At 39.9% G+C, this 14,583-nt stretch overlaps 1 protein-coding gene across 1 annotated transcript in view; it reads right to left on the bottom strand.

The window, feature by feature from the left end:
* Window positions 1–8,744, bottom strand: part of KIAA1755 (KIAA1755 ortholog) — a 49,678-nt gene extending 40,934 nt beyond the window's left edge. The window contains exons 1-2 of the mRNA XM_072403748.1: window positions 8,534–8,744; window positions 6,617–7,997 (exon numbers count right to left, since the gene is read on the bottom strand). Coding sequence (XP_072259849.1) covers window positions 6,617–7,400 — 784 coding nt within the window. The 5' untranslated portion in view covers window positions 7,401–7,997; window positions 8,534–8,744. The remainder of the gene's footprint in view (window positions 1–6,616; window positions 7,998–8,533) is intronic.
* Window positions 8,745–14,583: the final 5,839 nt, after the last annotated feature.

The raw sequence follows: 14,583 nt of genomic DNA, 5'->3' as shown, positions 1-14,583 counted from the left end.
ATGCCAAATATTGGTTATATTGGGCATACCACACAATAACAGTTACAACTCCAAGGAAAACAAGTGAATGCATATAATAGACATTTTACTTGCCAAAGAATATGTATTTCTGTGTATTCAGTCTCGAGATTTACACAGATTTACCTCATTCCTATTTTTTTGGTTTTTAGTAAGGTAACAATTAAAGGTTGTGACCTTCCCTAGCCTTGTCATGGGTAGTGAAAGGTGAGGCAGCACACTGATGAGCTGATATCTCTGTGATTTGACTTTCTCCTTTTTAATAAATGCCTTGAATTTAGCTTTAAACTCCAAGCAGAAAAAAACACAATTTAACGCATTTTAGTGTAGGCTGTCCAAATATAAATTTGGAGTGCATCTTGTAGGATCAGACACAAGACTCAAAGCTAAAGACCAAACACACAAAACTTCAGTTTAAAATCGGAATCAATGTACCTTGTGTGCACCAAAAACTTTGCAAACCCAAATGATAGCATATGAACATAATCACTGTTTGGCACATAGATTGTACAAATAACAGAGGGACCCAGCAGGTTCACCCATTACAGGCTGCCTGCGGACAACCACAGCATGGGGCGGATACAAGACCAGTTACACGGCACAAATAGAAAGAGCAGTAGTGATCAGTCATGGTTACAGGAAGCTTCTTTACATAGGCAATGTTTCCAGTCCCTGTGCATGAGTTTCAAGCTGGATTACTGCACCTATCTGAAAGAAACACACAAATGACAATACGATTCAAATAAGATTACACATTCGCCCTGGTGAATCAATGAATGACTGATCAGGAACGACCTTTGTGCATGGCAATTCAGGAGAGAATTTGGGGTGCCACTTGCTCATCCTTCCCCTCTCCATACAACAGAATGGTGCTGTGTGTACAGTTCTTGTTCATTTATGTCAGTGGAAACAATCAGGAAGGAATATTTCCAGCAATATCTAAGTCTAATATTCAAGATTGGGCACCAAGTGTTGGCAAGCTATAGACAACCCTTATAGAAGACACGTTTGAAAATATAGAGACGCCAAATCTGATAAAAAAAAACATTCCAGGGATTGGTTTAGCCCAATAGGCTCCAGCTATGACCTATCTCCTATTCATTTATGAAATGACTTTAGCAATCCTTCAGCGAGGAAAGTTATTGTTCCATATTGGGAGTCCCCAACAACAAGAAAAGTCATCCAATTTTGCATTGATCCGTGCCTTTGTACTAAACCATAACAACACAATGATAATACAAGTACTGAACATGAAAGAGTAATGCATCATCCAGGATCATCCATCTATGCCAAGTCTTTGAATACCTGTCAGATACAGCAGAAAGATACAGATCATAGATACAACATCAGTGATTCCTGCGGTCAAGCTCAGTTACAGCTTTAGATAGCACTCTGTGAAGAATACAATGAAAACATCAATGTGACGAAGGTGTTTGATGATACAATTTTTTGGCAGTAAAAAATCCCTGTAAGCAGTGGAGTGCGTGCAGAAAGGATGGCTGCCCCAACAAGACAGAGGACACGATGGAACTAATTCATCAAGCCTGACAGATACAATATGGCATTATGGGAATGGCACATCAAGCAATATTATCACACAAGAGTCAGAGGAAAATGAAGGCGTTACTTGAGTAAACAACTTGGAAATATTAATGGCACCTTCACATGTGCTGCTTCACAGTATTTGTGTGCCCATGCTGTGCTTTGTATTTGGACTCCCTATTTTTTCAAAAAAGGACCCCCCAAACATTACAGTAGTCCAAAAACTGGACCTGCGCTTTTTATGGGAGCTCACTGCAACGACGTATAGTGTGTACAATGCATTAATAAATGTGCCATTAGGAATGAATGCCACTGCACCAGACAATGCATGGTATGTCGATTACCTTAATGCTGGGGTGGTTACCGCACGCATTCATACAGCAAATGTATGTGCCTTAAAATTTGTATTAGACAGGTAAAGGTATACAGCGGCCAATTTCCACCAGGGTTTCATGGTTGCCCAGGGTTCTTAGAGCTGTGATTGACTAACCTACCATTGGATTGTGTCTGCCTTGTTCCAGGACCAATGCCACTTGGCAGAGCCGGCTGCAGGATATTGGTAATTTTAGCTGGCAGTAAAAGTAGCTTGTTTATCACAATGTAAGGCTACGTACACACGTGCAATAATTATCGTTGAAAACGAACTACTAACTACCGTTTGTCCGATAATCGTTAACAAAGAAAGTGCAGAACGACTCGCTAACGATGCTGATGTATGAGGAATGTCGCTTGAAACAAACGACCGCCCCGGCAGATCTGATTGGGCGATGACCGTTCGATATCTATTATGTGTACAGTCGCTCAGTGATTGTGGATTGTTCTGTGGTACACTTTCTCCTGTACACCTCAGTTCCTGCATCATTATAATGATCGTATCTAGTGTGTGCACACTATTGGTGGATTATATTTGAACGATCGTATCTTTACAGAATGTACAGAATTGTGCACTATACGATCGTTCAAAATAATCGTGCATAATCGTTGTTCTGTCGCAAGTCATTTGTTTTCTAACAAAAATTATTGCACATGTGTACCTAGCCTATGAGGCATTTTTCCCATTATTCCTACTATTTCTTTTGTATAGTTTGTGAGCGTTGCTCCGGGCACACTTGGCACATCGCTCTTTTTTGGATACTTTTGGACAAAGTCTCCCAATTAAACGAATGAGAAAAAAGATGATTTTTTGCTATAAAATACTTCTTTCCAGTACCGGTAGTTTATTGGGGGCCAAATGTCCTTCTATTTAGGTTTTATTATTACTCTTTTTTGTAATTTGAGCTGTAAAACAAGTCCATTGTGTCTTTGTTATTGTTGGCCTGTTGCTATATTTAAGGTTTTTTTTTTGGTAAAGTTCCCTTTTATCATTGTCATTGTACTCAGTGTTTGCTGCTCTTGCATTTGTTCAGCACGTGGGGTGTATCCAGTAGATTGGGCCATCCCTTCTGTTTTGTCTCTTACCAACCTAATAAAGACAGCAGCTATACTTCTCATTGTGTCCTCCAATAAACTACTGGAGAAAATAATACAAAGGATACATCAGGTACAAAAGACCCCTTTTTGTTTCAACATTTTTCACCCTTAGTGCTCCCATAGTTCATATAAATGCTATAAAAGCCTATTCAGGAAGGGGAAACCAAGCCTTAAAGAGAATATGTCACTTTGAGTTGGATGGGCAACCTAAGGTTTCAATGAAACATTGGTAATGAGTAATGAGTGTTCAGCAGTTAAGAGAACCTGTTTCTGTAAAATCAGGACACAGGTTAATTATAACCCATTAAATAACAATGGATAGGTCAGGAGATTATGTTATATATCCAGGACACTCTGGTCTAGTGTTCTAAGACCTCTATGTGAATCTAATGTCTTTTGGGCTGGTGGTCACCATCAGCTGAGGTTTGTTTGGAGGATTAGTGATTTCACAAACAAAAATACTATTCTGCAGCCTATAGGACTAAACAGATATAAACACGGTATATAACGGTACTGGCCCTGACCAATGTAAGGGGCCTGGTAGCTGTTGGGTAAAACACTGTGCCATGGAAGTATTTACTAAAGGGGCAAATAACCAACAGGGATTCAGGACTAGCCAGGCTGACCAGGTGCTGACTAACTAGAAACAGAGCCTGGTGAAAACGTTGGGTCTGGGCTAGGCAACATGTGAGCCAGGGAAAATGAATGGGTCTGCGCTAGCTAGCAAGTGAGTAAAGGTAAAGTGGAGGATCTGGCTTGATATTGCAGTGCTGGAATATTTGGACATGGGGAAGGACCACCTAGTCCACTTAGTATAGGGCCCAGAAATTTATAGATTGAAGATAGATTGTGTCATCTGCATAAACTATTTAACCCTACAATTGATTCAAAAGCTAATCAAATAATTGATATTTTTTATTTTCAGCAATGACAACCAACGAGAGCTATCCAGTCCCATGGCAGCAAATGAAGCTCGTTAGGGCCAATAACACTTGTGTTGTACCTTAATGAATGGAGTCCCATGTCGGTGACAGCTGTTCCTTCAGCCTAATTAGTACATTTACAATAAAGACACTTCATTCAGAATCCTTTGGATGCCAAACACTAGAGATGGAGTGTTAGGAGCAAAGGTCTGGGTCACATTCCACAGGGATGGAGGATAAGCTATAAAAATCTGCTCTGTAAAAATAAATGAGTTGTTTCTCACTATTTTATTTATATTGTAGAGATTAATATATAATAAACTCAATCAAAAGAAAAGAGATTTTCCATAACAGAACAAAATTGGAATTATTTTGCACTTTTCTAGTCCTTTAAACTCAGTAAAATTTCGGCAAAAGGTTATGACCCTTACCTACTATAACCTAAACCAAAAAAGACATTTTTGGTTGGAGTACAGATTTGAACCCTATAGGGACTGTGGATACACTGCCCTATTCTACATAGCAGCACTTGGTCCTGGTGACCGGCCACTCAGCTGTACTGATTAAACCAGTATTGGCACTGGATGCATGCTGCCATATTGTGCCAACATTATCCCCAAGCCATTTTACTGTTACAGGAGATCTGAGTGCATATCACACTTTCCTTACATGCCCTACAAAGAACATCGGTGAATACGTAACTCTTGGCAGCTGGATCTAGATTTCTGTAAGAAGTAAATGCACTTACACCTCCATTTACTTCTTACAGAAATCTAGATTCAGCTGCCAAGAGTTAAGTATTCAGCGTTCATAGGATAAAACCTGGCAATCAAAAACTCTGTTACTGCCAAACTTACTAAACTATATGCTGTCAGCCTAAATAAATAAAAACGCCATATTGTACAGTAGAGCCGTCATACAATACCGCTGGCCATATACCAAGCCCTGCTTACAAACAGAATTGGGCGAGGGTTACCAGGGCCCTGAGCACAAGGTTTCCAAACAGCAGGTCTCATATGCCAGAGAAAAAAGCTGTGTTACCCCTAGCAAAAAAACAGTTTATCATTAAACATGTTAAAGTATGCTACATTCTGAGCGTTTTAGTCTTTTTATGCTCCATAGGCAAAGCTTTCTGTGTACAATATGGTTCTATCCAAATAATACAGTATGACTTGGATGTATACTAATGGAAAAAAAAACTTAAACAGAGAAACACAAACTCTTGATTAATAAAAAAATGATAATATTCCAAAAACATGCAGTTCGGATATTTGGCTTCCCCAGAAATTGACTGTTTTAATGATTTATGACTAAGGTAGGGGGCAGTTAGTGACATGACTATAGACTTTGTAAAGCACCACATAATATGTTATCACTATATAAAAAGAAGATAATAATAATCATAATACAAAACTAAAATAAAAAAAGTAATTTAAAAATAAAAAAGTAATTTAGAAAACGTGCACCATAAGCAATACATTAAATAGGTTTGGATATGGGTAACAATGCACCACAAAAAAAGGACACATGGCCCTTCAAGTAATGTTTTGGTGATGTTTACAAAGAATAGCACTCAACCACATGTAAAGAAGGTGTATTTCCTTTTATTGGGGAAATGGGTGGGCCCTTAGTAAAGTTGTCTTGGTAAATGGTAAATTCCCCACCACCACCAGTGCAGACCACCTGATAGAATCCCAAATTAGCACAGATTTATTACAGATAAGTTCTACATATGGTGACCTGTGGGTATCCAGCAAGGTGCAGCTCAATCACAGGAATAAAAAAAGCATGCAACATGCCAGCAAAGCATTTTCTTTTGAAAGGCTGTATGACAATATCAATGACACCATCAATGACTGTTTGACAGGAATTAGGGGGTAATATACCCAGTGGGGAAACTTAACATTCCCTACCCAAAAAAAAGTTGGTCTGTACTTAAGCTTTAAATATCCAGATAATCTATTTAATTTAACATTGTGTAATTTTTGGGTACAGTATAACATCTATTTGCACATTTATAAATGCTCTAGATGTGTTCTCTGTAGACAGGGGCCAACTTTGTGCATACAACTCTAGCTGAGGGCAGACAAAGTCTGTCTACACATTACAATTGTTAGAGAATATATATAGATAATAAAAGTAAGCCATAAACATCTAAGCAATGACTAATCTTATATGCACTAGGCCTAAAGTCACATAAAGTGGTTAGTGGGTTACCACCATGATCTTTAACCCAGGTTATTAAAAGGAAAAGTTACTATCTACCCTATTTTGTCCTGAGAGGCAAATATGGAGGATGCCTTTGCTGAGTTGCCTGTCTGTCATAGATTCAATGACAAAAGTAAGTGTGCAGGCCAGGACTTTTCCTTCCTTTTTTTTGACCCTTGTCCCAGGTCAGTGACTCAGGCAGTATGGACATCAAACCATCAGCCTTACAATCAGTAAACTACAACTTTCTAACAGAAGCTAGCAGGAATCCATCAGAGATCACCAGCAAGAAACACTATCTTTAGTATTAGGCCATACATGGAAAACAGAACATTGAAGGCTTCTACATTTTCAGTTTCCTGAAACAAAAGTAATGTTTTAAATGCTACAAAAATACAAACTTTTTTATACAGTATATTATATGCTTTAGAAAATATCATTCTTTTCACTGATACCTTTTCCAGAGAACTTGGCACGACTAAGCCGAGGGGAGCAGACAGCAGATACTCGTCTCCACGTTCCGCCATACTGGCTTGAGTTAGAATCCAGGGACAGGCCATCACTCCCAGATGAACAATTACGTTGGCCTCTTAGAAATGAGAACCTGTGTACAAGAGATGGAGAGGAAGATTCTGACCCTGAAGATGGATTTGTTTTTGGGTTTCGTAGCGGTGTTTGTACATCTCCTGGCTTTGACTCTGTTTTTGGTGAGAATAGCCAAGATGAAGACGCTTGACTATGAGTTTTGCGACGGGAGCAGATGGGGCTCTCAAGTGCCGCAAATGTGGTGGACCTGCTCATTGGTTCTTCCAAAATTTCATCCATTGGGACTGAGTTAAAGCTGACTGGATTTTTTAGAGCAGCAAAGTAGGATTGACGAAAGCGACACTTTGTTTCCTTGGTGTCCAAATTTTTGTTAAACTTCCTCCTTAAGCAAGGAGTGCATGCCTCCTTCTCGCTGGTCTGAAGTCTTCCACACACCCACTTATTATTAGTGACACTTGTAACAGGATCCTCGTTGCCTTTTGGGATCCTTTTGGAATCCCCCATTTCCCGGTGGCTAGGAGGAATTGGTCTAATTTCTGCTGTGACAGCAGTATCTAAGAGGTCCACATAGTCTCCTTCCAGGTCTTGGTTAGAGGCATCATCCAAGTGAGGTGTCATTAGATCACTAGAGTTGTTTATGAATGGTACATATTCTGAATTGTCTTCAAAGGAACAGATATTCCCGTTCGGCATGGACGTTGATACAACCAAAGAGACCTCAGGAAAGCCTAACTTTCTTCTGCATCTCCTCCTGTTGGTAATTTTTGGACTGTAGGTAATCAGTGCTTAATAGACAATAAAACCAGTTACAAACTTGAGACAGCAGAACTCAAATTAAAACATATTTCTCAACATTGGTTCAGTAGAACACTGACTTTAAAAAAAAAATCTGTATTTATGATGCTTTGGTATAAAAGAATAAAAAAAGCAATTAAAATTTCAGCTTTTACTTCTATGTAGCACCACCAAATTTCCTGGTGTCCCCGGGAATGAGCCCAATTTGAGCAAGAAATTCAGTTAAATTAGTTCTCTGCTTGAATGGACACACAGTGTCACTGCTGAAATGTCACCGTGCTAACGAACAGCTTGATCCTGCCATGGCCTTTAAACATCTTTACAGAACTCCCAAGAAGACGAGAACAAATGCAGCGTTCCAGTACATGTCTCCTGTTATAAGTCCATGTGGGGACCAGGCTCGCTGCAGCCACCAGACGGAGATGGCAATTAGACAGAACATTAACCAGCCTTGTAAGCACTCTAATGAAGCTGCAGAACCAGCTTGCTTGGCGCCTGCAGAAAGAATACAAACCACATTAAGAATTGGTTCTGTAGAACAGAGAAAAATTCAGAAACACAAAAGAAACAATGCAAAAATTTGCAATAAATGATGACCGGGATGATCACCCCTTCATAATGTTTACATTTTGCTTGGCGTAGGGGCATTTTTCACGCTGCAAAGAATATAAATGTTGGTTTAGCGGTTGCTCATTGGCGCTTATTCACCTAAAGGGAGACAGATAAGGCAGATAACCTTGTATACTCGGCTAAGGAACTGCTATTTCTACAACTTGTCATCAGTCACAGGTGCTTGCGAGCGGCGGCCCCTGCTATGCAGCCACTAAGCACAAGCAGCATTGTCTCGGTCCCCAAGTATAATGGCTGAATAAATGCCCCTGTGCATTCTGGGAATGCAGCCTCCTACTTTAGAGAAACTTTGCAGAAGGGGAAAAGAAAGAAAGAATGCAATTAACATATTTACCATGGGTGACTACAGCGGTCACCTTACACACACCCTGAAGTACATAATACCTGTCAATGATGAGTACCTGGGGGGGGGACTTGTTGCTGCATCTTCTCAGGAAGAGTTTGGTTGTGTCCTACAGGCTTACGCACCTCCTGCCATCAAGCCGTGCCTGCAACAAGAGAAAAGGGACAGGAAAATGAGACCCTAGCACCTAGTAAAGCCTTCCCTTTGGAGGACCCCCTCCCTGTGCCTTTCATTGATGTGATTGGAGGGCTGTGTTCCGAATTTAGCCGCACCAAAGGCAGAGGAATGTGGAGACAGAGCTTGGTGTCAGGCTGTCAGACTTTAATAGAAGCCCCCTCCCTTCCCCCACAACTTGCTGGCACTGATCATAGGCTAACAGTTGTATCAACAGTCACCTGCTGGGACTTGTACCCATTCACACACCCTCAGCTTAGAGTAAAAAAGAGTTTGTGGGCCGGGCATTGGGTTGTGCATTTGTTGGACCCTGAACAGCAAAATCCACAGGTGTTGGGTGCACCACTGTACAAATGCAGCAATATCACTGCCTGCAATGTTACAATTTGTAAAACTTGTATCTAAATAAAGAACGTTTATAGGAAATGCCTTATATCTTTAGCACCTGTTGCTCCCAGGATCTAGAAATTCTCCTAAAATGTTTCACTTTATTTTTCAACTGGGCAATCGGATAAAAATCAATAGAAACAATTCTTTTTTAATTTATCTTTCGGGCACAATGCTGAACATTGATTGGCCAATACGTTTTAGTAATTTATTGGGTTATTTTAATATCATATTATATTAAGTAATTATTAAAGTATTATATTAAAAATGTATTGTTCTGATCGATAAATTGTATGTATTATATGGTAAAATTGATTGTTATCCAAAGTAGAGGGGAAAGATTTAAATCAAACATTACATTAATTAAAAATACCACAATCACAAAGTTTATACCTAGCATAAGATAGCCATTAGAAAATCAGACCACTATTTCCTATCTATCTGTTTTTTGCTGTGAACAAATGCCATCATATCCACAGATGATTATAAACTCCAATCTGAATGGCATTGTGTACCAGAAATGGCAGGGAAACTGCAACAAAGAGAATTGATATACAAATCAATCAGCGCTATGTATACTTTTGCATTGTATTATTACACAGTATTTATATGATGCTGACATATTATGCAGAGCTGTACAAAGTCCATAGTCATGTCACTAAAGGTGCGTACACACTTCCAATTTTTATCGTTCAAAATGAACGACGAACGAACGACGAACGATCGATTGGGCAAAAATCGTTCGTAAAAAAACTAACCAACGACGCCGACGAACGAGGAAAGTCGTTGGAAACGAACGACCGGACCGGCGGATCGGATTGGACGACGATCGTTGACCGTCGTTCGTGTGTACGATCGTTCGTTGATCGTCCATGGTCTGAGCATGCGTAATGAACGAACGTTCGTTCACTTCCTGTCGTGCACATAGTTCCTCTATCGCTCAAACGATCGTATCTATTGTGTGTACAATATCTACGAACGATCGTGTCGTTATCTCTCTGTGCAGGATCGGTGCTATACGATCGTTCGTAGATATCGTGCACGATCGTTCGTCGTTCGTTTAACAACGATAATAATTGGAAGTGTGTACGTAGCTTAACTGTCCCTCAAAGGGGCTCACAATCTAATGTCCCTACCTCAGTCATATGTCAATAATACAGTCTAAGGTCAAATTTTTGGGGAAGCCAATTACCTAACTGCATGTTTTTGGAATGTGGGAGAAAACCCGGAGTAAACCCACACAAGCATGGGGAGAACCTGCAAACTTCGTGCAGATAGTGTTCGGGCCAAGATTCAAACCTGGGACCTAGCACCGCAAAGGCCAGAGGGCTAACTATGGAGCCACCATGCTGCCAAGCATTATAGTGAAGGTTTTTAATATCATTTTGCATTTTGGTGCCTAAGTAAATTAAAGTTTAAATCCTATGTAAAGAAATCTTCAGTTGCTTTCTGTAAATAGAAATCCACATTTGTTTAGTTTGCTACAGTATTGTGTACAATGAAGACATGCCTTTCTACAAATAAAAAATCTATTATTCTTGTTTAGCATACTTAATTGGCACCCCTTGCTCATTTCCTGCAGATTTTTTCCACCACTTCCTATCTATTTGCAATCCAGTGATGGCTGCATGGTACAGGTAGTTCCCGGGTTACATACGAGATAGGAACTGTAGGTTTGTTCTTAAGTTGAATTTGTATGTAAGTCGGAATGGGTACAATATTTTAACAAATGCAATTAGTAATATTATTAGGCACCATGGTGACAGTTACTGTATAAAATCCTTACTGTGAGTTAATCACAAACAAAGCAAAAGAAAAAAAAACTTTATGGAGCCTAGACATTTATTAACTTCTAGAGCAAGCTGTGATTTGATATGCAAAAAGAAACAACTGCAGAGTTTGTCTTGGTCATTAAAGAGTTAGCAGAAGAGCTCAGTCTTAGCTGTGTTTAGCAAACCATTTCTTCTGCAAGTCATGCAAACTGCCCTCCTCCCCCCTCCAAGCCTCCGTCCTGCACACCAGGGAGCAGGGAAGCCCATTCATATCTAAAAGTCGTCTAGGAGTGTTGGATTTCCTATCCTGGGAACTACCTGTATTTTTAAGAATAGGCATCCTGATGGTAACAACTGTGAGCCATACCAGTGCAATGTACATGTATGTAGCTACTTTCAGTCTCCATTGTGGACGCATAGAGTTCTAGTGTTAATAGGAGGATAGGGACAGATCATTGTCACCCTATAACAGCAAATGCTTGCACAAGGACTTTTATGGCAGGATCATGTGGTAATAATTTAATGAAACCTTCAGGTTTTCATGATATTGAGTTTAGATCTCTGGTTGCTCTTTGGTTGGCCGTGATCATCAAAAAGTCTTAAGCTGCGTACACACTTCCAATTTTTATCGTTCAAAATGAACGACGAACGAACGACGAACGATCGATTGGGCAAAAATCGTTCGTAAAAAAAGTAACCAACGACGCCGACGAACGAGGAAAGTCGTTGGAAACGAACGACCGGACCGGCGGATCGGATTGGACGACGATCGTTGACCATCGTTCGTGTGTACGATCGTTCGTTGATCCTCCATGGTCTGAGCATGCGTAATGAACGAACGTTCGTTCACTTCCTGTCGTGCACATAGTTCCTCTATCGCTCAAACGATCGTATCTATTGTGTGTACAATATCTACGAACGATCGTGTCGTTATCTGTATGTGCAGGATCGGTGCTATACGATCGTTCGTAGATATCGTGCAGGATCGTTCGTCGTTCGTTTAACAACGATAATAATTGGAAGTGTGTACGTAGCTTTAGCAATGTTCCCAATTTGAGCAACTTCAATCACAACTGGTCCATTTCCAACCTTCCTAGAAGAAAATAGTATGATTCCCTGGTTTTGAGAATACTCACATACAAATATCTTCTAGCTTGATGGAAATTGTTCATTCCTCCACTTTTCTACCTATGATCAAATCAAAGTCCAGATACATTGTCATCAGCTAAGTATGGTAAGAGGTCCAACTACTGAACCAACTCATTCCAGCTATCTGAAATATGTGCCAGCCTATGGGCAATCATAGGCTAAAAGTGGAGATCAATTGGGTAAATGATCAAGCTCATCTTGGATGACAATCTTGTATGTGTACAGCGGTCCCCCAACATCATATAGCAATGGCATGGATCAGTAAATGGATAAGTGGGGTTGACCGGTTTTATTTTCTTTGGAGAAGGATGAAGATAGGTACCTCTCCCTTGTCCTCCCCTCTCCATAGAACTGAATGGTGCTGTGTACAGAGCTCGTTCATTCTACTGTCACTGGAAACGATACCAGAAGATCTTCCCCATGACATAAATTGACATCTGTACACAGCTCGACACAATTTTAAATGAATTTCAGGGACATTTCATTTAGGATCTGAAACCTCTGACTGTCCCTAAAAATCAGAAGTAACTTGCAAGCATATACAGTAAGCTGAGCCCTCGTTAAACCCGCAGTGCTGTTGACACTTCCCATTTTACTGGCATAGTTGTCACACGTGTGTGGAGATCTGAGGGGACATGAGAACAAACAGGGTCACCGGCACAGCAGCTGCTCGCTGTATTCCGCAATATATGTCAGTTTTATCACAAAGCTGCAACTCATGGCTATAAAATTTGGATGCAGGATTCCTCATGTGATGGAAAAACAAACACAGAACATTTATAATGTACATATTAGTGTATGGCAGGAGTAATCCTCTCCTAGGGACTAGTCATGGCAGATCGTTTAGAACTACTCACCCATTCAGGTCCTATGTTGGTGAGAAAAAGTAAATCCGGTAATTGTTCTTTTTATATCTCGGTATTTCCAGGAGCAACATTTTTATACCGGCTTAATACTCAACATATCTCTTCCATCATGGTGGAACACAGCTACAACCTTACTGGTATTAAAATATATCCAAAGCCAAAACTTAAAAAAATAGTAAAACAGATTAAAACATTTTTGTTTTGTTGGGAGATGCTCCCCTGGAGCTGTCCTCAAAATTTCCAGTCATCTATAGGAGATCTACATTCAAAAAGAAAATCGTAAACTTAGCTCTTGGTATTTTTCCTTTCTTGATACAAAAGCATGAAAGAATACTCATGAGTAACTCTTCACACCCCAATCACTATAGCAGCCTTTCTCAACCTTTTTTTACACCTGGAATATTTTCAGGTCTTTGAAAACCTAAATTTAAAACGACTTTTGGAGGTCAAATGGGAATAAATTGGTGTCCAATGAAAAGAACTCCTCTTACAGTGGTGGCTAAAACACCAACTAAACAGTTATAAACATCATGAGAGTGATCAGATGGCTCTGCCAAGTGGTATTGACCCCCAAACTGTGCAGGTATCATCAAATGGAAGGTCAGTCAGCCAAAGTTCAATGAATCAGCGCTGCGTAATATGTTGGCGCTATATAAATCCTGTTTATTAATAATAATAATAATAATAATATTAATAATCCTGAGAAAACTCTGGAAGAACCCCGGTTTGAGCATGGCTGACCTATAGGAGAGATTTCTATATGAATAAAACAACCCCAACCACAAAGAATCCTGATACAGTACGAGCTGTGAAGGGACAAGGATGGAAGCCTTTGCTTCAATGCATTTGTATCAGGAAAGGGAAATTACAAACAGATAAGTATATCAACAGTACAGATATTAACAGTAAGTACAAGTTTTTTTCCAGAATTAAGCATGGCAGCATATCAATGGGATATAGCATGCCCACACATAAGAAAATGGCAACAACAGTTATTAGCAGGTAGGATTTCCAATGGATTGCCGGAACCTCAAGAAATTCAGAGCACCATATGCACCCTATCTAGAAACACCCGATAAGATGATGTGCCTACCTTGCATATCTTTTTTAATAAAACCCCTTTAGATGCTATAAATTAGAATGACATAGGTCTGAAAAAATTCACAGTGTTGGTGCTTACTGACCTTTCAGGTTGTATGTCTTCTGGATCATCTTCATCAACCACAAGAAGATGGTTTTTGAAGTTGCAGGTTGTCCCCTATTATTATGAGTGGACTGAATGTTGAGTAGACTGTTTCAGTAAAGCAGGGCATAACATGCACCTTGTAAAGTAGTTACAGAGATCTGGAAGACAATATTCCTAAATGATGTGAAAAGCTGGGGACACATTTGGCCTGAAAAGTAGGCAGTGTGTGCAAAATCACTCAGTCTTACATTCCCATTGCCTGGTGGAGGTCATGGGTGGTGTCACCAAGGTGCAAGGAGTACCATATGCTTCCTTTACTGCATAGTGTCTCTTTTACTCCAGGGTGTCTCTTTTACTCGGGGGTGTCTCTTTTACAAGTTCCAGCTCTGGGAGGTATGTTTGTTTTCCTAATTAAAGCGAGTTGGGCTTGAATTTAACAACCTGTGATATAAAAACAACAGTGGAAGATTGGTTGCTTTGGGACACTGTTCGTCTTTGATGGAAAGCTTCTGTCTTAGGTGTTGCTATCACATTCCTGTAATCAAACCCACCTGTGTAGCATAGTTGTAAGAAA

The sequence above is a fragment of the Pyxicephalus adspersus genome, chromosome 3, assembly GCF_032062135.1.
Source record: "Pyxicephalus adspersus chromosome 3, UCB_Pads_2.0, whole genome shotgun sequence".
In the NCBI taxonomy this organism is placed as follows: Eukaryota; Metazoa; Chordata; class Amphibia; order Anura; family Pyxicephalidae; genus Pyxicephalus; species Pyxicephalus adspersus.
The sequence above is the reverse complement of the archived record's forward strand: the minus strand, read 5'-3'. Positions and strand labels throughout refer to the sequence as shown.